Below are 24,786 nucleotides of genomic sequence, written 5' to 3' on the forward strand. Positions count from 1 at the left end.
TTTGCGGTGGTCATGATCCGCTTCGTATTTGGAATAATGTACAGATTGTCTATTTACAGTGAGCCATGCCTTGATTGCCTGACTGCTATTTATGTACTGAAATGATAAACGTCTTCTCATAAGTCGCATCACACTGCGGGTACAGTTGTGCTTTCGCGTCGTGTCGTGCTCTCGGTGTGCTCTTGTATCGGCGAGGTTGGTAATGGTGCTGGCGGTCTGTCTTGTATTGGATAACTGGGTGCAGCCTCCGCATATGGTGGCGGCTCCTCGATTCCGTCGAATCCATGCGATGGTAACCCTGGATAAGGAGGTTTCGAGAAGCCGGACAGGGAGTGTACCACGATGGTCTCTCTTGGCGGTTCCTCCGGAGGAGCCCGCTGTATCTCCGCGCTCGGCTGGCGAGTCTCTGCAGACGAACTTGCTGTTATGGGCGCCACAGGTGCAGCAGCGTTATTCCCCTGGCTTGGTTCAACTGCCGTGTCTGTGCCACCATCTGTAGAATGATTCGGGGTGCGCTCCTGCGTGGATGACGTCTCCACTGCCAACGCCTGGGACTCTTCGTGCTCCTTTGCGATTTCAAGCTTCTCACGCCTACGACGCATGCGGAAGCAGCATATGCAGCAGCCCAGGATGGCGAGGAACATGATGATAGGGACCGCAATCACGGCGGCAAAAACGCCCGTTGCAAGGCGGTTGGTTCCCGGCGAGTCGTCGTATTGAAGCACGTCGAACGTGGTCACGGGTTGGCCTGGCACCCAAGACGGCGCGAAAGACCACCCCTCTATGTTTGGCGGTTGGGGCGTTAGCGTTGAGGCATCTGTTGTATGCCAGAAAATGGTGATTGGTGTGGGTATCATGAGAGTGGCCGAGCCGTCAAAAACGGTGACACTGCCGTCAGTTTTATTCGTCACGATCATCGTCATTTCGCCTGACGTGATGCTGCGGGAACAAATATGATCAGCACCGGATGGTAACGACCATGTTGTGACCGACATTGAGAAGCCGCTAATTTTTGAAACATTAGTGTTTGTCGCATCGAGGGTCATCGCAACCAAAACTCGCTCACCTTGGACAGCAGTAGGCAGAAAGTTGGTTTGTGTAGTATGTCGACGTGTGCGCCGAGGATGCCCCCGGATGCGATGTTATTTCGGTTACTGTTTCGGTGTAGTCACCGCCAACTACGCTATAATACGTCCATCCGCTCGGGCAGACTGCCGGACTGTAGGTTTCTTGGTAGTCGCCGAAGGGCCAGCATTCGGGACGTGTAATCTCATCCAGGTTCTGCGTCAAGTGGGTGGTATCCTGACCATTCTGATCGTTACGAAACACCTCCATCGCCGCTCCGTCAAAGTCGAGGCAGTCTCGCGGCATCGAGAACGGGGTTGTCATCGCAAATGAGGGCTCCGGCGTCTGGCCGCCATTGAAAATGGTCGTTACATCGCCATGGACACCCGAGACGGTGACCGTCTCGGTCGGGGTAGGCATACTAGCGCGCGCTCGCCGTGCCTCGGCGGCTGGAGGCTCGATCAAGCGGGTGAGTCAATTCGGGTCCGTAGATGATGGTTGTGGAAGAGGAAAAAAGGAAACCGTGCGGGAGGAAGAGGAAACGGAGATGGCAATGCGACCCGCCGTCGGACGGTCCAGGTCCACAGTTGTCGCGACGTCTAGCAGGGTGCTGAATGTTATTTTGCCGCTAGAAACTCAGCTTCCCTGGGGCAAGGAGTGAGTCGTGGTTGTATCCGCGATGATTCGATTGCGCAGACAATGACAAGTTTTGGTTGTTTATGAATCAAACGAGCCTGAAACAGCGGAGAAAAGACGTTGAATGTGCCGACAACAACGTCGAGTCCTATCTGCGTACGCCAAGTGCGTCAGTGGGAAGGCAGTGCTTGGCGCTAATCCGACTAGGCAGGCCGCCCGACCACAGTGCCCAGGCTGTGCTGTGGAGTTGCTGGAATCAGTTCGACCTATGAACAGGCGACAATGACTCCTGGGAGAGGGGACAGGGGAGAGAGGCTGTCGCTGGAGATGGGGAATTGGCGCGAAAGAGGTACGTATAGACGTGTAAATTAGTGTATGTAACAGGGTATCTAGGAAGAATATATATAGCAAAGGCGCGCTCCGCGACGTAAAGCTTCATGATACATTGACGTATCCAAAAGGGAGGGAAGAAAGGAGTGGTTCGCAAACTCCTTAGCGCATTGCAAGCATAATGGCAGCGCCGACAAGAGTCAGTAGGGAGCCCGCGACTGGTACCGTGGCGGCTGCATTCTCCTTGTCGTCGGCGGCTCCCGTGCTGGGGGCCCCGGGTGCGGTCGCGAGGACTCTTTCGCCGCTGGGGTAGCGAACGTTGTAGACCGGCGCCCCCTTGAGTACGTCGGGCAGGCCGAGCTGGTGCGGGCAGGTGGCCTGGTTCTGCGCGGGCCAGTCGAGCGAGCACCGCTCGTCGCGGCCGAGGGTGCAGATGGGGTCGAGCACGTTGTAGAGGGCGTAGTTGCGGGCGACCCAGCTGTCGGCGCGGCCTAGGCAGTCCGCCAGGTAGTTCATGCTGTTGGCGGCGCTGAGCGGCAGCGCGCCGCCCTTGGTGCGGATGAGGTCGCGGCATCGGGCCGGGTCGGCCGCCTGGGCTGTCATCTCGACGCCGCCGCCCGCGACGGGCGCCTTGGTGGCCGACTCGCCGGTGTACAGGTAGTTCCAGGCATCGTAGCTGACATCGTGCGCGCCGCCTGACTGGTCGATGCGCAGCAGGTACAGCTGGCGGCCCCCGTAGCTCAGTGACACGCAGATGTTGTCGCAGGTGACTGTCTCGGGCCAGTAGGCGACGCGGTCCGTGTTGACTTTGCAGCCAAGGACGCCGATGGACGACGAGTAGCTGTCGTGCGGCGTCGCCCAGACCTTGGTGCCGGCGGCGGCAGCGGCGGCGGCAGCGACGTGAGCGAGCAGCACGGTTGCGACAGAGGCGGCTGTGGAGGGCATCGCGCCGGGGGGAGGGGCCAACAGCGGGTTGCGGTAAAGGGAGGGAGGAGGTCTCAGCCGGCTTGGAAGGAATGTGGCGACGATTCGCGGTCGCAGGCGAGACAATGAAGGAACGACTGGCCGTGCCGCTGCAGCGGCTGCTAACGACGGCTGAAGGGCATCCAAAAGCGTGAAGGATCGTGAAGGACCGGAAAGGCGGAGATTTCGCATCCTCGCAGCCTTTGGGCGCCTCGTCAAAATGAATGGCGAGAATTTGTCCAATTTGCCTGCAGATGAACTTGCTAAAATCGGGTTAGCGCTGCCCAGGGTCTTTTCGTGCCTGAATCATACCGCCACAAGTGGCTTACGGTGGCTCGCAGGGGCTTCAGGTACATGCAAGCAAACAAGACCGAAGCTCGGAGCACCTTCTCGGATAGGTCTCAAGGTACGACATTGCTGTTAATAAAAGCCTCATCCAGATCATGTGTTTCTCGTGGATTAGATTCCTTTTGTTTCAATGTCAGGACTGCCGCTACAAGTAAAATTCAACAATATGTAAGCTGGTTTCTGTTGACTCCTTGCTGCCGCGCTGGTAGCCCAATGTACCGAGCGAGGTACCTGCTAACTGAGGGACAACTCAAAGACTCTCGTCTTGCCCAACCGTTCTCTACCCGATCCTCTTCATCAGACTTGACCAACGCCCACGTTGGCTCTCGTTCCCCTCTTCGGGTCAATACGATGGAGAAGAGAGGAAAAAGATATCCGATGAAGCCGCCCTTGTCCCGACGAGACAGCTGCCGTAACATGTGTGGTCGAGTAGCGTCGCAGGCCTCAGCGACACACAGACATCAAAGTTCCGTGCGCAGCACCGACTGTCTGCCTTAGGCTCAAATTTATAATGGCGCATATGTACACATTATCCAGACCCAAGCCAAACAATACAGCCCGCTTGTCGACGGCACGGCCCTCCAAGGACCCTACTGTCCTTCCGAGGCACGGCCACTGAATCGGATCTCGCATACTAACCTGCGGGTATGTCTTTTCAGACCAAGATGGCGATTCGATTCAGACTCGAGCGTGATCTGATCACTCACCTGACGGCGCAAAAGCTAAATTGTAGCTTTGGCGACATTTACCAGCTTCTTGCGCAACCTCGGCTCTGTTCAAATTAATGAAAGAGGGGAAATGTCAAAGTCGTCGAGGAGTTGACAGGACAGACGCTGTTGAAACTGAAACGAAACGCTGTTCGATTGATGGGTTTCTTTCAGCGGCACCCGTACTGTGACTGGTCAAGCACTACGGATCGAAAGCTCGGAGTCTTCTCGAATCTAGAGGTTTCAGATTGCCACATGTCTACCCCCATATCCCAATAGGAGGCCAACAACGTAAAGGAACCGAATCGGCCAAGGCTGAGTTTGTTTCTCCTTCAAGGACCATACATCCACTCATCCCTTCCCGCCGGACAGTACCCATACTACGCTGGGATTCCATCAGGTGATTGGCTTCTCCATAGTATCTAGACTACCGACCTATCCGGCTCACGGTGAGCTTTGACTTGTTGCTACACTTCGCGGAGGGGACTCTTGCCCCTCAACGTCGCAATCGGTGACCCTATCGCAAAAATGGCAGACAATACTGGCCGATTCTGGCTTGCGCTTCTCGCAGCTATGTTCTGAGACGAAACTCTAAAGTAGAGCCGGCCCTTGGGCTCGGCTTCTATTGTCATATAAATGCTGGCTGCGCTTCTCCTTCGTTAACCTCCCCGCGTGGGCTGAGGTGTGCCAATTCCTTCGTCACTTACACGACTTCTCGCAAGCCTCACTGGCATTCCTATCAAGATGGCTCTACGGACATTGACCGCCGTAACCGCATTCCTGGCGTCCAGGGTTCACGCCAATGCTGCCGACAACGGCGTCCAAGGCGTCCCGCTACCCGCCGGCTTCTCCCGCGCCCTCTTCTACGACGACTTCTCCTCCAACGGCACCCTCGACCTGACCAAGTGGAAGCACGACCTGGGCACGCAGTACCCCGGCGGCCCGGCCAACTGGGGCACCGGCGAGATCCAGTCCTACACGGCGTCGCCGGACAACATCTACGTCACGCGCGAGCGCACGCTGCGCATCATCCCCGTCCACGACGGGCAGGGTGGCTGGACCTCGGCGCGCGTCGAGACGCTGCCGGACTGGGACTTTGGCGCCGCCGTCGGCCAGCAGGTGCGCGTCGAGGCGCGCATCAAGCTCGGCCAGGCCGCCGCCGACGAGCAGTGGGGCATCTGGCCGGCCTTCTGGTCCCTGGGAAGCGCGTACCGAGACGACTACCAGAACTGGCCGTCGGTCGGCGAGGTCGACTTCTTCGAGAGCACGCACGGCCAACCGGCCGTCTGGCAGTCGCTGCACTGCGGGCCGGCGCCTGCCGGGGGGCCGTGCAACGAGCCCGTCGGCCGCTTCCAGGAGGCCGGCGACGACATCTACGACCGCGATGAGTGGAACGTCTTCTCGTGGGAGCTGGACCGCCGGCGCGGCACCGGGGCCACGGACGCGGAGCTCGGCAAGGGGGAGCGCATGACGTGGTTCGTCAACGACAAGCCGCTCTTCGTCCTCGGGCAGTCCGACATTGGCAGCGACGAGGTCTGGGGCCAGCTCGTGGACAGCAAGAAGTTTCTGCTTCTAAACGTCGCTGTCGGCGGCAGCTTTGCAAATGCCAGGGCCGGCTTCGAGACGCCGACGAATACGACGGCTGGTGGGCTTGGAGCGGCCATGGAGGTCGACTATGTCGGCGTCTACGAGGCCTGGTCCAAGTAAGGAAATTCAACTGCATGATATTTATGACCTTTTTTTTTTAAAGCGACGGCGTTGTGTAACGTTTTGTTTTTTGCCATGCAAGCCCTAGCACGCGAAAACCTGGTGCCAGTGTCCAAGGTCATGCATGGCTCGCTCGTATTATATTACCATCTATACACGTATAAATCTACAACATTGCACTTTGAAATGGCTCCATTTAAACTGTTCAACGATAGGCTTGTTGCTCCAAATAAAATACATGTAAAATTCGGACTTGCGCCTAGACCAGGTTGTCCAGGCAGATGAAGGGGTAAAAAGAATATTTGCTTTCTCTCCAAGACGTTGGGGGTTACATTGACGCAATAACCATAATACATCCAATTGACCATGTACGCTCTATAGAAACGACGCAAAGTGACGGTGGAAGTCAGCCACGCAAGCTCACTCACAGCATGAGGGCGGCAAGGGCGGCAGCGACGACGGCGACGCCAGAGACACGGAACACGCCGGAGGCGGCGGCGGTGACGACCGGGCCAGGGCCGGTAGGCTTGCTGGTGAGTCCGGTGCTGGGCTTGGTGGCGGTGGAGAGGCCGGTGGTGGTGGGCTTGACGCTGGTGGCGGTGCTACCACCGGTAGGCTTGCTCTCAGCCGGCGCGGTGGTCACCTTGGTGGCGCCGGAGGGCTTGGCCTCGGAGGCAACACCGGTCGTCGTCGTCGCCGGCGCGTCGGAGGACGAGCCGGCCACCTGGGCCAAGTTGGCCAGCTCGCCCAGCTTGCAGTCGACACCGTTGCACTTGCTCTCGTGCTGGCCGCCGACGGTGGGCTGGGGCGGGAAGGGGATGCCGGTGAAGTCGTCGCCGGGGCACCATGTGGTGTAGGTGGTGATGATCTCGGTGGTGACGCGGCCGACGGGGCAGTCGGTCACGACGGGCGGGCACGAGGTGATGGTGGAGGTGGTGAGGGTGATGTAGGGGAACGTGAAGGTCGGCCAGGCGTCGCTGGTGGCGGGGGCGCTGGTCGTGGTGGCGGGAGCGGTGCTGGTCGTGGTGTTGCCCCAGGGGACGCTGGTGCTGCCGGTGCCGGTGGGACGCGCGGAGCCGGTGCCGGTGGGGTGCGCGGAGCCGGTGCCGGGGAGGGCAGAGGAGGTGTGGACGCCGGTGCCGGTGGGAACGACGGAAGTGCGGATGCTGGAGCTACTGCGGCGGATGGACGAGGTAGGGCGGCCGGTGCAGGGGGTGGTCGAGTTGCGATGGACACTGGAGGTAGGCTTTCCGCTAGAGGTAGCCGCGGAGGAGCTCGGGGCAGCGGAAGAGGCCGGCTTGCTGCTGGAAGAGGCGACAGAGGAGCTGCTGGCAGGGACCGAAAGAGGTAGGCTTGCTGCTGGAGAAGAGGTAGGCTTGCTGCTGGACGTGGTCACAGAAGAAGAGCTAGTGGCGGGACGGACAGAGGAAGTCGGCTTGCTCGTGGGCGTGGTGGTGGGAGCAGCGGTGCTGGTGGTGGTGGTGGACGAAGAAGCAGTGCCCTTGGGTGAGGAGTTGCCGCAGTCGCCCTGCAGAGCCGTGACGGCGTCAGAGCCCTTACCAAAGGCAACCAGGTTGGTTCCGCAGTCGGCGGCCTGCGCGAGCCAGAGGTTCTTGTTGTCCTGGTCGAAGACGACGTACGCCGCGCGCAGGAACGAGTCGCCCAGCGACCACGTCTTGCCCGACGTGGGCACGACACCCAGGATGCACTCGTCCGTGCCCGCCTGCCAGATGAAGTCGCTGAACGGCACCTTGATGACGGCGCCGCCAAACTTGAAGTCGACCGTCTTGTCCTGCTTGCGCAGCTCGCACGGCACCGTGTGCAGCTTGTCCGAGGCCACCCACTTGGCCCCGGGGAAGCCGGCCGCGATCGCGTTGACCACGTCCGACGGCAGGTGGCCCAGCGTGGCGCCCGTGTCCGGGAAGATGTCCAGCGTGGCGCCGTCGGCCAGGCCCTGCTTGACGCTGCCGTCCGGCGCGTTGACCGCGACGCCGTCCATGGTGATCCAGTAGCGCACGGCGCCGTCCGGGCCGGGCACCACGATCGGGCTCTTGCTCAGCGTGCCGGAGAACTTTTTGGTGTCGGCGCCGCCAAAGATGACCGCGCCGCGCGGGTTGTCGACGGAGCGCAGGTCCACCGAGAAGGCGCGCGCGTTGATGACGCCCTGCTGCGCGAGCGAGTCGACGACCATCGGGTAGGGCGCCTTGTCGAAGCCGTGCAGGTCCGGACCCGCGCCGAGGATGCCCCCGGAGAGGTCCGAGCTCGAGTAGGCGACGCCAAAGGTCTGGTTGGTGATCTTGGCGCTGCCGCCGAGGCCGACGGAGTCCTTGACGTAGTCAAACTTGACCTGGCCCTTGCCGTAGGTGACGCCGCCCTGGGTGCCGAGCTTGACGGCGGTGCTGGAGCTGGTGGAGTAGCTGCCGAGGCCCTGGCAGAACTTTTGGCTGTCGGAGCTGCCGGCCTTGCTGCAGTCCGGGTTCACCCAGAGCTCGTTGGAGCCCGTGTCGAAGGCGACCTTGACGTCCTGCGCCGGGGTGCCCATGCTGAGGGAGATGAGGTACTGCGTGCCCTGCTCCGCGTTGAGCAGGTCGGCCGAGGCCTGGCGGCGGCGGCTGGCGGCGCCGCGGCTCTGGGACATGCGGCTGCCCTCGACAGGGAAGCGCAGGAGGCCGGGGAGGTCGACGGCGCGGTTGTCGTCGACGGTGGCGAGGTTGTTGGCCACGGACAGGGCCTGGGCAGCCAGGCCCATGGTGGTGGCGAGAGCGACGGTGCGCATCGTGATGGTATGAGGCAGAGAGAGAGTGACGCGCCGCGTGACAGAAAAGGAATATCTAGAGAAAGAAAGAAAAGGGTGGGATTGGGATAGGACGAAAAAGAAAGAGAGTGGGTTAGTTGGAATATCCTGTATAAAGAGAGACGAAGAGCACCGGAGAAGAAGAGAAGTGAAGAGGAGTGAGGAGATGACAGAGACAGCTCTGGAGGAGCATCAGCACTATATACCGAGCTCTATAGGCCGAGAACTGCCATGTTTGCTCGGGAAGGGAAGCTCGCTTGCTTGGGGGGATAAGCAAGGCGCTCATCTTCCAGCTACCAGTCCAAGCAAGCGATGTGCACATTCAGTGGATCATCAGAGGCAGAACGAACCCTGCATGTTTGGTGGAATGGAGCTCGGATGAGGAGGATCCTTGCCAAGGACATACCGGACGATATTGAAGATCCATCCCAAGAGATTTGCATCATGTTTTGAGGGGGAGCTGACCCAGGGCCGGGAGGAGACAAGACCGGATGGTAGTTGGGCCTGGACATGGCAGGGCTGTTTTAGTTGGGATTAGGCAGTGGGAAGGTTGCATTAGCGTCAGGTACCAGGCACACGTTTTCGGTAGAAATTCGATGCCGTCGTGTTTATGAGGCTGAAGCAGCACGCGCCGAAAAGGTGGTCGGTTTGGTTGGGATGACGGCATGGTGGAGGGGTGGCTGTCCATCAAGGCTCTTTAGAGCATTTAGTATTAATACTACTAAAAAAGGTTCGTAATAGGTCATCGACGTGTTTCCTATATGTCGAGGAAGATGAACCCCGTACCCGACTCTTGTCCTCTGAGAGCCTCGAGCCATTGCTCTCTCCTTTCCGTTTCGACGATGAACATCAATTACAAACATTATGACTTCCCGCCCCAGCAAGCGAGCAGACGGGACCGTTGATCCTTAATAATGCATTGCTCGGTATCCGTTTTCCACTGTATCATGTTTAATCACTCGTTTCTTTTTTTTCTCGTCCCTCTTGTTTTTCTACCTTCCCGTTCCGTGAGGACGAGTGTCCAACGGCGTTGAAGAAACTGGGGACTTGGACGCCATCACTTACCTGATGGGGCAAGGTTAACCCAGGCAAGCGCCGTGCTGGAACAGCGCATTATGGATTGTGATGGATAGATAGGGCCAGGGATCGCCGGTAATCAGCAGGGGATCGCTCCGTTGAAAAATTGCTGTATCAGAAGAGGTTGTTGGGAGCGTGGTCCAGACGCCGTGCAGCGGGAACTTTGGGTGAGAAGAAAGCAGGGAAACATCCCGCTCATGCAGGCTTCCGGCTCTTTTGGATTTCGTGTTATACGCCAAGGAGAGATTTAGGAGCATATCAAGAGGGGGGAAGGGGGGGGGCAGGTTCGTCAGATCCGGATTGTGGTTTGCCCGTCTGCCAAGGAGGAAAGGGTAGCCCTATCGATGATGGACAAGGACTTGGCGATGAAGAACATTTTTCGTCTTTCCCCCGCTCTCCTATTCCTCAGCAATAAGGGGCGGTATATTGCAAGAGCCCTTGTAAACTCAGAACCCGGTCCTTGCTGAATTTGCGATGGCAACTCGTGGGTCATTGCAATATCCATGTTCCTTGTATTCTCCTCACCCACGTTCCGGTCTCGCTAACGATCCAACAAGAGCGAAAAAGGAAGCTGTGCGAGGGAAAGGGGGAAAAGGCGAGACAGCCTCAAACCGCCACCGCGGACCCCCCCCCCGTCCCGTTCGGTATAGGGGTCGCCAGGCACCTTTGATTGACCGACCAATGGCTTTGGGGCGGCCGACCCCGTTGCAGGCTGCCAGGACAGGGCCGGACTTGCGGTATCAGCTCATAGCATGAGCTAACGGGAAAGTGCAGGGCGAACCGGCTGCATCAGCTCATAGCAGCCCGCTAAGAAGAAAAAACCGATCTTCCTCTACAAAGGTGTGCGGCGGATGGATATTCGCCTGCGTGACGCCGGGAGAGAGAGAGAGGCGCTTCCAGGAGGTTTCAAGTATGGTGGGGGGTGGATTGAGACTTGCCAGTGTGCCTGACTGTGCCTGGTGCCTTGTAGTCGCGCGGCAAGCTGCATTGGCAGAACTTTTTTTTTTTTTTTTTTTTTTTTTTTTTTTTTTTTTTTTTAAATTTACTGGAATAGAGTTGACGCTAGCAAACACCTCAACGCTTTCCTCATGCAAATCCCATCGACAAGCGCATAAAATTACATCCGTCGTCAGTGAGTACAACTAGCCAACTACACGACATGGCCCCAATCCGTGCCAAGCATGTCTGTCTCGGGCGCACCCGTCCAATGGGACGCCATCAGATGAACAGAATGGGTTAATATACCGCTGTTTGTGAGTCAATCTATACACGAGCAAGCATCCATCTAGACTTGGAAATGTATTGCTTCCATATCCCATGATTCTGGATAAAGATGGCCCGATGCTAGTCTATCCGCCTCTAAAAATGCCCAAGTCTTTCTTCTCGCTCAGCTCTTCTTCTATCCCTACATTGCAAGTCCCAAACGCCATATCAAATGCCAACAGATGACAACACCGCCTTCTAACAGAAGAGAAAAAAGCCATGTACGTAAATATACAATATGTCCAAGTTAAAGCCACAAAAACAGACGCCAAGCGGTATGTGTAAAATCAAACTCTAAAAAGCAGTCAAGCAGAAAGCCGCGGCAGCGACGAGGGCCAGGGCACCGCTGCGCGACAGCCTCGCCGCCGCACCATCTGCCGGCTTCCGCGACGGCGTGCTCGAATTCTCGAAGAATACCGAGCTGCTCGTCTTTTGCGCGCCGGACTCAGTCGTCGACGACGCCGGGGGCCGCGCCGAGGAGGAGCTCGACGACGGCGGCGGGCTGAGCTTGCCCTTGAACACGTCCAGGATGCACTGCTGCATCAGCTTGTTGTCCGTGTACGCGCCCGCGCTGCCCGTCGGCGTCAGCGACATGACGTACGTCCCGTCGAAGCTGCCGGCGCTCCACCCGACGAAGCCGACGAAGACGTCCGTGTTGTTGTTGATGAAGCGGTTCTGCGCGCAAAACTTTTCCATGCACGAGTCCTCCATCGACGCGCCCGTCTCCGACACCATGGCCGTGCGGTTGTTGGCGCGCAGCCAGGTGGCGATGGTGCCGAAGCCCTCGACGTTGTCCGTCGTGCACTCGGAGTGCTGGCCCGAGTTGTTGATGTCCAGGTACTTGTGCAGGTCCAGCAGCAGGCCGTCGGTCGAGCCGTCCGGGTTGGTGATCTTGGAGAGCAGCTCGGCGCTGCCGTTGGCGACAAAGTCGGCGGCGCTCGAGAAGTTGTTGCCCGGCAGCAGGATGGCCTGCGTCTTGGCGCCGGCCTTGCGGATCGCCGTGACGGCGGCCTGGCAGGTGTCGGCCCACTTGGCCGTGTCGAGGTCGTGCGGCTCGTTCATCAGACCGAAGACGACGCGGTCGTTGTCCTTGTACTTGGCCGCGATGTTGGCCCAGAGCCGTGCAAAGGTGGCGTCCGACGGGCCGCCCTGGCCGATGATGCCCTTGTCGAAGCGCGCAAAGTTGTGCAGGTCGATCATGCAGTAGGCGCCCGTGTCGAAGCACGTCTGCATCAGCGTGTCGTAGCTCTCCCACCCCTGCGGGTCGAGGTCGCTGCCGCCCTTGGCGTTGGTGAGGAACTGCCAGGACACGGGCAGCCGGAAGATGTTGAGCTTGTCGTCCTTGACGAAGTGCTCCATCTGGGCCTTGCCGTCGGCGCCGCCGTAGTTTTTGAGGGGCAGGGCGACCGTCTTGAGCGGGCAGGTGCCGTCAATGTCGCAACCAAAGTCGATGCCGGACATGGCGACGCCCAGATATTGCAGCTTGGCGGAAGCGGCGGCGGCGAGCGCCAGCAGGGTGGCGGTGCTGGTCGAGGGACGCATGGCGGCGTGTTTATGCGCGTGTGTTCGTATGTGGTGTGTGTATAAAGATGCCTGTACTCCGTATATATAAACAAATCTGGAATTGATCCCTAGGACATGAAGAGGGGCGTTGAGTAGGAAGGGGCTGCGTGTTTGCGAGCTTGGCGTCTTAAAGCAAACAACGGAGTCGACGGATGTGGCGTATAGGGTGATATGTAAAGTTTCGGCAGAACGTCGTACAAAATCGATGAATGAATGCTTCGAATCAAGCAAAATGTAGAGCGAGTGTCGTGAACGGCGGCCAAGTGTCTAGTAGGTAGAGTGTAACGGATGACGGAATATTTAGTAGACTGTCCCTGACGCAGGCCCGAAGAGGCTAAGAAACTGAGACCGCAAAAGGAAAGAAGGAAACCCGGGAGGAAGAGAAAGAGGCTGGCGAGATGGCAGAAGAGGGCCAGCAGTGGGTTCTTATTGGAGTCGTGGAGTGCGGCGTGGCATGGTTGTTGTTTCTTTGTTTCGTATTTTGGCTGGGCTGCGGATGGGGAGGATGGTGAGGTGGATTTTGCGGCGTTACAGGGTCTCGGGCTGACTGACGTCGTGACAATTGCGCGAGGCTGGGCTGAGTGGGCGGGCTGCGCGGAAACTAATAAACCCCCTCGTGTTGCACCCAGTTTGTCTCTTCTGTAATAACTAGTCGATTTTAAATACAAGAAGGAAAGGAGGAAAAAAGGAAGACAATAGCTTGGCAGCCCGTTTCGCCAGCCTCATAAAGCGCCCCTAGTTTGCCTGGCAACGGCCAGTTTGTCGTGTCGAGGTGGGCCTATGACATTTGGTCGTATTTCGAAGCTATTTTTACCTGTCTGACAATACCAGTCGAGGTTGGACGTCACAGCCACCCCTAAAAATTGGGACTAACTAACTGTGGGAGGAATTTTCGTGGGAGCCTTCTGGTACATGTGTGAGCCTGTTCAGTGACAGGATGAAGCAGCCAATCCTAGCACGGAGTCGGCTCCGTCATGGTCCCCTAAAACGGCCTGAATACGAATTTATAACACGTCAATGCCAATGCCCGCCGAGGCTAGAAGGCGTTGCTGCGGCCGCTAAAAAGGGTCCCTTGCTTGGCCCCCGCCAGTACGAGATAGGTACTAGTTAGTGGTGGGCTAACTATTTAGTTAGCGCTTGTCGGTGGCTATTCTGTGCGGCGACTTCAGCCATTGTCATTTTCAAACGGCAGTCAGTTGAATACAGGAATCCCCATGCAGCCGGGGATCATGGGGCTGTCAAACCTTGCAGAAGTCCACATGCGTCTATATCCTGCCGCGAGACAAAAGTAGAAATCCTGGCCTGTCACCAGTCATCTGGTCTAGCCAATCAGAGATCAAGCCCGGCTCCATAATTTATGACAGCTACAGTAGGTACCACCAAGAAAAGAAAAGTTAGTGATGGGAGGCATCATTGGTACTCTGTAGACAGAAGCCAATTCAGGTCCATTGTCCATCGATGCTGCATCACCACTGCAAGCACTTTCAGCATGCCTTAGTTGTCTGCTCCGAAAGTGCCCTGACCGTTCAACCTGTCGTGCGGCACCCTTGAACCAATAGTCAACACCCCCGAGTCTCGTTTCCTTCCGCCGTAGAAAACACCAAAGCCAACACCACCACCACCGCCACCATGTCCCTCACCGACATCGACCCCGACGAGGTGTTCTTCACCTTCTCCCGCCTCCGGCCCCAGTTCTCCTGCGGCCGGCGCGTCCGCGACACCCTCGACGCCGCCCTGCGCGGCTCCCTCGTCCCCGCGGACCTGCCCCCCATCAGCGTCCTGCGCGACCCGGCCACCGGCCACCTCTTCAGCCTCAACAACCGCCGCCTCTACGTCTTCAAGGCGCTGCGCGCCGCCGGCCGCCTCGAGACGGTGCCCGCGCGCGTCAAGCCCGTCCCGCAGACGAAGCGTATGCGTGACAAGTATGCCGCGGACAAGTGCGCCAAGACGGCGCGCCTGATGGGGGAGCGCGAGGCCGAGGCCGTGGATGGCGAGGCGGAGGGTGTGAATGGTGATGAGGAGGAGGGGGGTGGTGAGGCGGCGGAGGGGGCGAAGGAGGAGGGTTCGTCTTCGGTGACGCCGAGGAAGTCGTCAAAGCCGCCGAAGCCTGTCCGCAACATGGACGACTGGACGGACGAGGAGGACATTGGAAAGAAGAAAAAGGGAACAAGGGGTAAAAAGGGCCGGTAGCGACCACGACTGCAAGTCATTCATTGAACTGATGGCATAGGGCTGCATTTGAATAATGCAGGCCAGGGCGTTCTGCGGCACATCTCACATGGAACAATCGTTTCACTTGCATCAAGGTGGCATAGGAGCACGTTGCTGAACCATACCCTGCTGCATACCAACTCTATTTTCCATGCGGTATATTTGCTTCCATCAGCTATGAAGCGGTAGACGTCTGCTATACCCAAACGACTTAATCTATTCACATTCTTCATCTCCTACTTCGATTTCTTCAACATCGCAACCCCCGCAAGGGCACTGCCACTCGGGCCCCATACTGTACGAGATGCCCTCTCCACCAGATTGGATTCACTCTATCTGTGACACGTATTCCCCCGATGCAGATTACTCGCCCGTGCGTTCCTCACCTGCACTCCCAGCTTGACGGCTGCTTCGCGTCCCCGCCCACGTACGTCTGCGTCTGGGGATACCTGCCAACCACCACGTCAGCATATCATCATCACACAAGCGTCGCAGTCTTGTCCCCAGAAACTCACCGGCAGTGCCGCCGCTGAAAGTCCACCCCCAGGGCCACGCTATCATCCACGTACTTTGTCCCCGTCATCGTCGCCGGCGCCCGCCCTCCCTCCCCCCACGCCACCACCGCCGCCAGCACTCGTCTCCGCATCGAAACCTCCGGGCGGCGTCGCCGCCGCGCCGCCTCCTTGACCGAGCACCCACGCGCCCGGCCCGCCGCTGCAGTGCTGCATGCCCGCGACGCGAAAGAACCGGAACCAGCCGTCCATCGCGGCGTGGCCGTGGTGCTGCGCTAACCGCTCGTAGAACCGCTCGCTCTGGAAGCTCGTGATCTGGTTGTCCTGCCCGCCATGGTACGCGAGCACCTTGCCGCCGCGGGCCTGGAAGCGCCGCAGCGAGGCCGGCCACGTCCGTAGGCGGCCCGGGTCGGCGCGGTCGCCGGCTTCGATGGCGGCAAAGGTGAACCGCGACATGTCCCAGCTGCGGTCGCCCGTCACCGCGTATCTGTAGTACTCCTGGACAGCGTTTTAGCTCTTTTCCTCATGGGCGGGGAGGGGGGTTGTGGGACGTTTTACCACGGAGTAGTTGAATGGTCTCCCGGCGAGCAGCTTCTCCGTCGCGGCTAGCTCGTTGCCCGGGTTCATGCGCGGGAACAGCAGCGTGCCGTTCGGCCAGCGATAGTCGGCGTAGATTCTCCGCAGCTGCCGGACCTGGGCCTCGTTCAAGCACGCTGCCGCCCCCGAGCCTCCGTGGTGGTCGTCACAGAGCAACGTGCCGGGGTCGAAGCGGCACCGGGACGGCACCTCGATGATGCCGTCCGCGACGCCGTCGAGCGCGTCGCACTGCCGGAGCACCTCGTCGTGGATCAGCCTCCTCCACGTTTCGACGGGGACGTAGTCGGAGGACCCCGGCGCACCGGTCACGTTGTAGAACATGGCGCGCTGCCCCTGCAGCAGGTTGAAGTCGACGGCCGGCGCGCCCGCCACGATGCCGTCGTAGTCGTCCGGGTGCAGGTCGGCGGCCTGGACGCCCATGCGGCCGCCGAGGGAGCACCCAAGGTAGTACGAGCGCGCCGGCGCCGCGCCGTAAAACGCTTCGGCGAGGAGCCGGCCAGCGCCGGTGCCCGTGTGCAAGCTAGGGTTCCGTCAGCCGTGGCTTTCCAATTCTGGAACCTTGATGGTGGTTCTGACGCTCGATGGGAAAAATCAACGATGACGTCTTCGTTGTTCAGCATGGCGCGGGCCGATGCGCCTTCGTGGCCGTTGTTGGTGCCGAGCGTCGCGAAGCCATGCGCGCTGCCATACGCCAAGTCCGGATATTTAATGCCTGAAAAGTTCTGTCAAAATTGGACTCAAAAAGACAGTTAAAGGCCACGCGTACAGCCATCGATGCCGCCGTTGCCTGTCGACAGCAACCTCCGGCCCGTCCACTTCTCCGGCAGCCACAGCTCAAAGGCAATTTCGGAGCGGTTGGACGTCTTGATGGTGAGGCCGACCCGACACAGATCCGCCTCGACGGTCTGCTTCTTGCCGCCGCACGACGGGTCGTTATTGGGGAACTCGGCGTCCGTTCCGTTGGCTAGGAACTCGAGCTTGGTGAGCTGCGCGTTCTGGACGATGGTCTGCGGGTGAAACTGTAGGCATTTCTCCTGGAAGTCATCGGATGAAGACGCGAAGCCGAACTGACCCCAGTAGCCCCTAGACGCAGTCAATGCATGTAGGAAATGCATGCCAGTGAGGTGATGGGTGATGGATGTCAAAGATGAAAGATGAGAAAGACATCCGCTACCCCGCCTCAGCAATTTTGGATCTCCCATCTCCACGATCGGCGAGCCTTGTTCAAGTCGCGACCTTGCACTAGCCGACGGCTTTGGTACACAATCAGATTTCCGAAAGAATTTGAAGGGGAGCAGTTTATGATGTTGGTCAAAAGCAAAATCTAGCGTCCTCTACAAAAAGGCATAGAGCGAGTCAACGAAGCACACAGGCTTTGACATGCTCATCCTGGTTTGCTTCCCTCCTAACCACTCTCATTTCATCTCATTCATATATCCTACCCTTTTCCAAACATCATGATTGAAACGTCTTGTGAGTTGCGTCTATCCGCAAGTCTGTCGCACATGCACACCTTAGTGCGCGAATCTAAAGTCTAATCTTTTGCTTCCCTTCTCCGTCGTCGTGTCAACATAACCACGCTTCTCCTCCGCAGTCATGGCGTCCCATTTGGTTGCCTTCGTCTTGTTGCGCCACACGTAGTACCCCTTGATCGCGAGGGTGAAGACGGCGTTCCAGGTAATGATGCCCAGGATCGCCGAGTTGCCGCGGCGGTAGTAAGGCTTGTCATCCTCGCGGTAAATCTACGACCAAGTTAGCACGCTTCGAAACATGCGAATGAAAGGGGTCCTCGGACTCACGTTGGAAGCGATGATGCTGCCTGCTTGCACGCACATGTTGTACACTGCGCTGCCGACAGTCCTCCCGGCCACGGACCCGGCATTCCGCGACGTCAACGAGACTAGGAAGAGCCAACATTAGCCTTGACCCCTTGATCAATTTAAACAAATCTTCAGGTTCAGCATACCGACGATGGAGTGAACGTAGGGGTACCCGATGACGAGCACGGTCAGCGCGTACCGCGCCCAGCTGCTCGCGCCGTCGGGCAGCAGCCGCAGGGACAGCACCAGCGGGAACAGCCACACGGAGCAGAAGAAGACAACAATGAAGCGGTTATTAATCCATTCCGAGATGCGCGTCCAGACAATCAGCTGGATCGCAAAGAGCACGTAGCCGGGGATGGTGAGCAGGTTGGTCTGGAAGGTGTCGAAGCCCAGCTGGCGCAGGTTGAGCGTGAGGTAGCTCTGGATCGGCGCGACGGGCTCGAGCAGGGTGAAGCCGAGCAGGTAGATGGGCCACAGGTCAAAGTCGGACAGGGCCTGCCAGAGCAGCGGCAGGGTTAGGCCTTGACGGTTGTGCATGCCGCCCTAGATGTGGGAAGCAAGTGTCAGTCAGGAGCCATACGCGAGGGATGGAGAGTCGAAGGGGGGGTTTAGGGGCTACAAACCTTGCTGGGATCGTCACGCAGGATGCGGTTCACCATGATGACCTCCTCGCGCTCGTCGAACCAGCCGTCCTTGCCGCGCAGCCCGCCCGCCGTCTGCGTCGGGCTCGGCGGCAGGTAAAACCACGAGACCACACCGATCAGCGCCGTCAGCCCGCCCTCCAGCACAAACAGCCACCTCCAGCCCTCCCAGCCGCCGATGCCGCGCATGTGCAATATGCCGTACGCCAAAAACGCCGAGATGATCGGCGTCAAGTTGCTCGCCGTGTAAAAGTAGCTGACCCGCACCGGCAGCTCCTTGGAGTCGTAAAAGTACGAGAGATACAAGATGGCGTCGGGGATGAAGCCGCCCTCAAAGGCGCCGAGGAAGCCGCGGGTGATCAGAAAGCCGGTGCGGCCGCGGATGACGCACTGCAGCATGGCGACGATGCTCCAGAGGATCATCTGGGCGGGCACCCACACGTCGGGCCCCAGCTTCTTGGAGATGACCTGGGAGGGCAGCTCGGCGAGCAGGAAGCACAGGTAGAAGATGGTCATGCCCAGGTTGTAATCGTTGGTGGTCAGGTGCAGGTCCTTGAGGAAGTTGTCGGCGAGCGCGTTGGAGATGTTGCCGCGGTCCAGCTGCAGCGCGAAGAACATGACGCAGACCCAGGTGCAGATTCTGTAGTCGAGCTTTGCGCCATGTCAGTCGAGAACAATACGAAAAAGGCGCAGGTTTAGACAAGGACGGATAAATGCACACACCTTTCGCACGAGGCGCTTCTCCTCCTTGGGCGTCCACTCGGCCTTGGGGTCGTACCGGTGGCGGCCCTCGTACTCGGGAATCGGCTCGTAGTGCTCCGTCGAGCCGCCACCGAGGAAGACGTTCCCATAGAGGCGGTCCTTGGCCGAAGCGTCCGACGTGCTGGCCGAGTCGGAGCTGCTGCCCAGGTTATCCAGGGCCGTGACGATGGCGGGCTCCTTGGCCGTCTGGTGAGCCATCTTTTCTTCCTAGCAAGCAAGCACACTCACTCGTCTAGTAGCTGAAAGTGCTTGGCAGCAAATCATTGGCAGTACATGCCAAGTGTTGGCCTTTTATACCTGTTACCAAGAGCAGAGATCCTTCCCGCGGAATTCTGCGGCGCCAAAAACTCCCCATGATGCCATCCTACCCATGTCCCAGCATTAATCTGCGGCGGTGCTAAACTTCTACGGGCAGATTCCGTGCTGCCCTGACCCAAAAGGATCTCCCTGATGGAACCAGATTGTCCCCGCAGACTGGCACTTATCGCTGCGGTTGCGGTTGCGACATCGACGACCTCCTAGCATATATGGCGTCGTGGGGCGGCCCGATCACGTCAGTCCAAGCAGCACCGGAACCCCCAAGCACGCAACTTGCTCGGAAGGAGGGGCTCGGGAGAGTATCAGTAGCCTATCACGGTCTTTGAATTGATCAACAGCGAGTAAAACGCAAATGGAGAAAGCCTTCTATTGCATGACGCTCGTGTGGGTTTTCTTGCGGCCTCGGTCCCAGCTCTGGCAAATTGTCTATACGCGGAGGTTCCAGAACAGAAGGGGCTCGACAATTGCGCAAAGATATCATATTTGCCGGGAGGGAAAACATACGAGATTTTGTTTCCCTAATGCACAGGGTTATCAATAATCATGATTCGTTGCTGTGGAGTGCGTGTTAAGGTTATTATATGCACTGCATGTCATCTCAACGACGGGTAGTATTGGTCCAGAGTCGTCCGCCTCGTGAAGGTCAGCTCAATACCTCCCTCCAATTCTTGTACTTATCCCTTATGTTGGCTCTCTCGGGCACACTGCATGAGAGCATGTTCCGTTGACAACATCAGGCTCGCCTGGACGTCGGCGCAAGAGCGGCCCCCCCCGTCACACGAGACCGACAATTCCCCCGGTAGTTATCAACTCCAGGGCGGATAATAAGTGCCGGTCTAGCGCTCTCTCATACTTCGTCAACAAGGACAGGGTGGTAGGTTAGTAGTACGCAGGGCAAGGTGCCGATGGTAGCGGAGATGGTCAAGATGCGTTGCGCAAGTCTAGAGCATCAGCACTGGCCAGGCTCGAGACCAGCGACAGCTTTGCCGCAGGGCATTCACTGGAAAAGCGAGAAGCAGCGTACATAACTTGCACGACACCATCTATGCAGTACAAGCTACTCGGGCGTACGTGCCGGGTTCCCCAGTCAAGTTGTACCACTCGCCAAAGCCTCCTTCACTTGACCTGGCCTTCCACTTGTTGGCAGCTACCTTCACTACTCACACTTCGCTCTAGTCGCCGGGTTCATAACAAGCATCACATTCGTTTGCAAAATCGGGCAGTCCTCATACGCAAAGTAAGGATTTATTTCAATTCCTGTGCGTAACTATCTAGTGGCAAAACAGTGATGCAAATGAATTTCCGCTTCATCTTGATACATTAATTCGTAAAGGCTGCTCTGTTTTTCGAGCGCCATCAGTCCAAAAAATACAGAAAAGACGCACTGAGCCAATCCGGCAAAAGCAATCTTGTGAATTAGTTAATCCTGGAAAGGATAAGCCAGGTTGTCCAGATCAATGTCTGCGAACATTTCGGGTTGGGTGTTTTGGGAAAAGCCCATGTTGGCGCTTGGCATTTCATCAAACAGCGACACGCTGCTCAGCTTGCCGACATGATCAAAGAGCTGGAAATCAACATCATCGCCGTTGCTGAGCGGCTCGTCAAAGGTCTCATCCACTTCACGCAGAGAAGTGGGTGTGTAAAGCATCGCGTTGCCCTGGCCAGCAGGAGAAAAGTGCATCGGGACATCGATATCCATATAAGTGCCCGTCAGCGGCACCATTGGAATTTCGGGCATCTGCTGAGGCATGACCTTGTTGTACATCTGCTCCGCAATGGGTATGTGCTGAGGAAGGTGCATTCTCGCAGCGTAGAGATCTTCATCATTGTTGTTGATGATGAAGGCGGACCCATTCTGGTACGGAGGGAACTGCTCGTATGAAGAAGCAGTCGAAGAAGGTGAAGCGTTTTCGTGGGCGAGATCCAAGCTGTCGATAGATTCAGGGGAAATATTGGCCGTGGCAAGCCAGTCCGCTTCGCGCGGATACATGGGGAAAGCGGTCGACATGTCCTGGTGTAGGACATCTTGCGGTGGGGTTGGCACGCTGTAGCTAGGCGTCGTGTTCGGAGGCGACAGGTTCGAAATGGCAGGAGTATCCATTGTGACAGGCTTGGATGGCATCTTTTTGCCGCTAGACTTGGTGCGTACGTAGGTCCAGCCATGAGCCTTCTCCATGTGCTGCTTACAGTTCGACTCACGCTTCGACTTGTAAGGACAGGGCTTAAACAGACACTCGTGCATGGCGGGCGCGTCAGAGTGCTTGTCATTGACGTGGCGGTCCATCTCCTTCTCCGTAGGCCAGCCATAGTTGTGGTACTTGCAGGTCGGAATGGGACACTTCCAAGGACGAGAATGAGTCTTCTCATGCTTGGTAAGGTCGCAAGGGCGTTTGAACTCTTTGTTGCACCCGGGCTCGCGGCACTTCTTGGGGGCGAGCTCTTCTGGTGTAGCGTTCTTCTTGCGGCGGGCCATGGAACGCATAATCTCCTCGTCGTCGTCGAGCTGCTCGCTGAGGGAGCGCTTGAACTTGACGGGAGGCTCGTTCAAATCAACAGGCTTACCCGTGGCCATGGAGAATGCAGTGCCATCCTTCTTGACGCGGATGAGCTCAGCCGGTCGGCCATTTTCGGCAATGCCTCCAAACAGGCGAACATCATCACCTCTGGGTGATGCATTAGCAGGGTGGTCGAGAGGCACAAATCGTGGCACATACTTATCGATGTCCATGCCCTCAGGAAGGTCTCCCTTTTCCTGCGTGGCAAGTAATCTGCCATATTCATAAATCTGCTCCTTCAAATCAATGAAGTAGCCGTTAGTATAAGGGCGATCGCCGGGTCGGACTTGTTCGCTGTCGGTCAAGTACTCGACAGTAGCTTGGACGCATCGGATCGACGTGAGACAGAAATCCATATAAAGAGTGGCGGACTTGGTTTTTTCCTTCAGGCGTAATTTTCGATAAGCATCACTCCAAACGCCGATGCCAGTTAAAAGCTGACTTACCGGAGCCATAAAAAGAAGAGATCTTTCGATGTCCCGAAGACAAATCATGTCCTTGGAACCAATGCGACCACGCACATCCACCACGATCGTCTGGAAGGGTTTCAATGATGGCTTCTGCAGAAGAGGACCAAGTGTGTGCTCGTGGATGCGATTAACGGCATGGTTGCTGAGGGTGGAAGCCAGCCTGCTGTTGCTAGCAATAGTGGTGCGGCTAGTCGCATGGGTCTTGATGGTTTTCTTAGACGAACCATCAACAATGGAGGCCTTGTCGTTTGTTGAGGCAAGTGAGCTGCCGAGGCCGCTGTCGGAAGCATGCTTGTGTCTATTGTGGCGAACCGAGCGCGGGCGGAGAACCCGACGCTCTTGTTCTTTCGCCATGGCTGGGTCGACAACAGGGAGCTCGAAGAGGCCACGGGGTATAGGAGCCGACCTGTCACGGAGAGGCGACTTTCTGTTCGGTCTCGCTTCGGAAAGAGATGTTTTCGAAAGAGCTGCCTCAATATCGCTGATAGTAGAGGTCAAGGCCATGCGGCGGCGGTTGGCGTCGATCACGTCGTCCAGCGAAGACTGGGAGCGAGTGAGGCGCGGTGGGGGATTTCCCTCACCAACGGACTTTGGTGATGAAGGAGAGTGGAAGGTAGCACCCTTCTGGAGAGAGGTGGTGGCCTTAAGTGCCATTTCCTTTTCGGCGATGGACCCGGAACGAGTCATCATTCTGCGGCGTGGGTTGGCCAAGGACATTGTGGTAGAGAGTTTGTCGGGCAGGGAAGCCAGCAAGTAATAAACAAGCACTTCAAGTATGCAGGAAGCTGGCAGCCGAGGAGACGGTTAGCCCAAGATGGTTTGGTTCGGTCTGGGATGCAGGAAGGGAGGGGTGTGAGTCACAAGCCCGAATCTCGACGCAATGTCTACGATTGGGGGAAGTAACTGGGATGGTGAGGAGAGGGTACTGGAGAGGCGGAGCCAGGCTAAAAAATAAAGAAAACCAAAGTGGAATAAAGTAGGGGTGTGTGTATGCGAGTATGTGTGTGTGAAGGCAGTCGGCCGATGTGATCAGGGCAGCAGGTTGTGTTGCGATCTTACCCAGTTGGCGAGCTAACGTGCACTGGTGCTTCGCCCAATGGCAAAGGAGCGCGAAAAAGTGACAGAAATAACAGTGCACTGCGTAGATTGTATCTGATAAAATCGAGATGTGTGCGGCGTGCGGAAAAGCGAAGGTTTTTGAGGCGGGTTGCGTGAATCGAAAGACGAGGGATGACAAACGGGGTGGCGAAGGACGGACGCACAGAGTGCGGAAAAGGCGGGAAACTGCGATGATATAGAAAACAGCGCTGGAAAAAATCACAATGACAGTCGGCCAATAGCAGCGACGGCTTGCGACAGATGACGAGCAACGATCCGGGGAGCGACGAGAGAGGATGGTCGTGGCCTGAGGTGTGCGAGCGGGTATGTTATTGTGTGAGGTGGTGTTGGACGGGAAGAAGACGAGAGAAGTGGTCAAGATGTACTTTTGCCAGCGACAGGAGGAAATATGGGGACTACAGCCCGGAGGCGCTGCTGCCTAGCCTAGAGACCCAAAAGAGGAATAGCGCCGAGTTGAGAAAGCGTTAGTGTGAGAGGACGTTGGCGGTGGCCCATCTTGCCGTGCCCGGCGGGTGCAGCAGTACAAATACATTCTGCACTAACAACTTGGAGGAGGTTTTCAGAACAGCGCAGCAGCGGACATGGCCTGACCCAGCGGTCCGAAACGGCTTGTTGACGCTGTTGACCGCCCTCCCCTCCCAAGACTTCCCGTCTCTTTGTCCTTTCGCTCATCTCCACCGTCGATCCTTCCCATCACATCCATCGCTGCTGGTGGCTGACCCGGCATGACCAGTCGCTGTCCCGTCCGTCCCGGCTTATGATAGTGCTCAAGTACACACTACCAAGCATCCCAAACATCCACACAAACCACACCCGCCTCAATTGGCCAACGCCAACGCCTTCCGCGATGCACCCTGTTGAATCGACCTGTCCCCTGCCGCAAACAAATAATCACGAGCGTGTATGCATGCCGAGCCTCCAAGAAATTCATCAAATTAACCCCCATACGGGTTGTTCGATGGTGCTAGCAGTGCAGGATTGCGTTGGACAACCCATCCTGGTGCCGACGACCACACCACCCTGCGGACTTTGCTTCAGAGCTAGCGGCGAGCATTGCGCAGCCGTCGCCGTAAGCCTATCGAAAAGCCTCGTCAACATCAACTGGTTAGCGCGGACTGGCAAGTTTGTAAATGTGGTGCAGCCACTGGCGCATCACCCCTTATAGCTACCCGTGGGCCGTCAGATCCATGCTGATCCTACCTGAGGGCTGGCTGGTAAGTTAGTTACTATGACTTCCCTCAGACGCAAAAAAGGCCGTGCAACGAAGCGAATGGTTCGTCAAGCCGTCATCGACAGTAACAGGAAGCCCTCATCCAAATCGAACA

At 57.6% G+C, this 24,786-nt stretch overlaps 9 protein-coding genes across 9 annotated transcripts; 2 read left to right on the forward strand and 7 right to left on the reverse strand.

The window, feature by feature from the left end:
• Positions 1-128: 128 nt before the first annotated feature.
• Positions 129-1,485, reverse strand: ISF_00240 (hypothetical protein; the record flags this gene model as incomplete). The annotated part of the gene is made up of 2 exons (XM_018843847.1): positions 129-1,005; positions 1,067-1,485. 2 exons carry the CDS (start codon positions 1,483-1,485, stop codon positions 129-131), a joined length of 1,296 nt encoding a protein of 431 aa, XP_018708297.1.
• Positions 1,486-2,193: 708 nt separating this feature from the next.
• ISF_00241 (hypothetical protein) lies at positions 2,194-2,976 on the reverse strand (the record flags this gene model as incomplete). Its single annotated transcript, XM_018843848.1, has 1 exon — positions 2,194-2,976. One exon carries the CDS (start codon positions 2,974-2,976, stop codon positions 2,194-2,196), a length of 783 nt encoding a protein of 260 aa, XP_018708298.1.
• A 1,817-nt stretch (positions 2,977-4,793) lies between these two features.
• Positions 4,794-5,756, forward strand: ISF_00242 (Carbohydrate binding family 6; the record flags this gene model as incomplete). The annotated part of the gene is made up of 1 exon (XM_018843849.1): positions 4,794-5,756. One exon carries the CDS (start codon positions 4,794-4,796, stop codon positions 5,754-5,756), a length of 963 nt encoding a protein of 320 aa, XP_018708299.1.
• Positions 5,757-6,180: 424 nt separating this feature from the next.
• ISF_00243 (Peptidase A1) lies at positions 6,181-8,532 on the reverse strand (the record flags this gene model as incomplete). Its single annotated transcript, XM_018843850.1, has 1 exon — positions 6,181-8,532. One exon carries the CDS (start codon positions 8,530-8,532, stop codon positions 6,181-6,183), a length of 2,352 nt encoding a protein of 783 aa, XP_018708300.1.
• A 2,652-nt stretch (positions 8,533-11,184) lies between these two features.
• ISF_00244 (glycoside hydrolase family GH5) lies at positions 11,185-12,432 on the reverse strand (the record flags this gene model as incomplete). The annotated part of the gene is made up of 1 exon (XM_018843851.1): positions 11,185-12,432. The coding sequence occupies one exon, from the start codon at positions 12,430-12,432 to the stop codon at positions 11,185-11,187; it is 1,248 nt and encodes a 415-aa protein (XP_018708301.1).
• Positions 12,433-14,082: 1,650 nt separating this feature from the next.
• On the forward strand, positions 14,083-14,643 carry ISF_00245 (hypothetical protein; the record flags this gene model as incomplete). The annotated part of the gene is made up of 1 exon (XM_018843852.1): positions 14,083-14,643. One exon carries the CDS (start codon positions 14,083-14,085, stop codon positions 14,641-14,643), a length of 561 nt encoding a protein of 186 aa, XP_018708302.1.
• Positions 14,644-15,221: 578 nt separating this feature from the next.
• Positions 15,222-16,888, reverse strand: ISF_00246 (Tannase/feruloyl esterase; the record flags this gene model as incomplete). Its single annotated transcript, XM_018843853.1, has 4 exons — positions 15,222-15,674; positions 15,735-16,293; positions 16,350-16,485; positions 16,540-16,888. 4 exons carry the CDS (start codon positions 16,886-16,888, stop codon positions 15,222-15,224), a joined length of 1,497 nt encoding a protein of 498 aa, XP_018708303.1.
• A 399-nt stretch (positions 16,889-17,287) lies between these two features.
• Positions 17,288-19,197, reverse strand: ISF_00247 (phthalate transporter; the record flags this gene model as incomplete). The annotated part of the gene is made up of 5 exons (XM_018843854.1): positions 17,288-17,515; positions 17,573-17,673; positions 17,740-18,139; positions 18,220-18,888; positions 18,961-19,197. The coding sequence occupies 5 exons, from the start codon at positions 19,195-19,197 to the stop codon at positions 17,288-17,290; spliced, it is 1,635 nt and encodes a 544-aa protein (XP_018708304.1).
• A 1,540-nt stretch (positions 19,198-20,737) lies between these two features.
• On the reverse strand, positions 20,738-23,059 carry ISF_00248 (Zinc finger, C2H2-type/integrase, DNA-binding protein; the record flags this gene model as incomplete). Its single annotated transcript, XM_018843855.1, has 3 exons — positions 20,738-21,980; positions 22,032-22,255; positions 22,319-23,059. 3 exons carry the CDS (start codon positions 23,057-23,059, stop codon positions 20,738-20,740), a joined length of 2,208 nt encoding a protein of 735 aa, XP_018708305.1.
• Positions 23,060-24,786: the final 1,727 nt, after the last annotated feature.

The sequence above is a fragment of the Cordyceps fumosorosea genome, assembly GCF_001636725.1.
Source record: "Cordyceps fumosorosea ARSEF 2679 chromosome Unknown scaffold_1, whole genome shotgun sequence".
Taxonomy (NCBI): Eukaryota; Fungi; Ascomycota; class Sordariomycetes; order Hypocreales; family Cordycipitaceae; genus Cordyceps; species Cordyceps fumosorosea.